Raw genomic sequence first — 320 nt, 5'->3', positions numbered from 1 at the left:
GGACGATGCAACATCTCCCCGCCGGGACACACACCTGCAGCCCTCTGCAGCCGTCCCTGGAAGCCGGGACGCGGCAGGCGCTTCCGGATCTTTCCACAAGAGCGGCTGAAGGAGCGGCGAGCGCGGAGGTGCGGCTGCGCCCGAAAAGGGCGGGAAGGCGCCGCAGGACCGCCCCGCACGGGGCCCGGAAGCCGACTGCGCACGCGCGGGCAGCGCCGCCCGCTCTTATTGGACGGCGGCCGGACACGTGACCGGGCGGGGCGGGGCGGGCTCGGCGAGGCCGCGTGGACGGAAGCGCCCGTGCGCGCTGCGTTGATCTC

At 74.7% G+C, this 320-nt stretch overlaps 1 protein-coding gene across 1 annotated transcript in view; it reads right to left on the bottom strand.

Annotated features, from left to right (window-relative positions):
- The window catches only part of LOC105822095 (N-myc proto-oncogene protein-like), a 51,382-nt gene that overhangs the window by 7,583 nt on the left and 43,479 nt on the right, over positions 1-320 (bottom strand). The window contains exon 4 of the mRNA XM_012659034.1: positions 35-134. Coding sequence (XP_012514488.1) covers positions 35-134 — 100 coding nt within the window. The remainder of the gene's footprint in view (positions 1-34; positions 135-320) is intronic.

The sequence above is a fragment of the Propithecus coquereli genome, unplaced genomic scaffold (assembly GCF_000956105.1).
Source record: "Propithecus coquereli isolate 6110/MARCELLA unplaced genomic scaffold, Pcoq_1.0 Scaffold596, whole genome shotgun sequence".
Taxonomy (NCBI): Eukaryota; Metazoa; Chordata; class Mammalia; order Primates; family Indriidae; genus Propithecus; species Propithecus coquereli.
The sequence above is the reverse complement of the archived record's forward strand: the minus strand, read 5'-3'. Positions and strand labels throughout refer to the sequence as shown.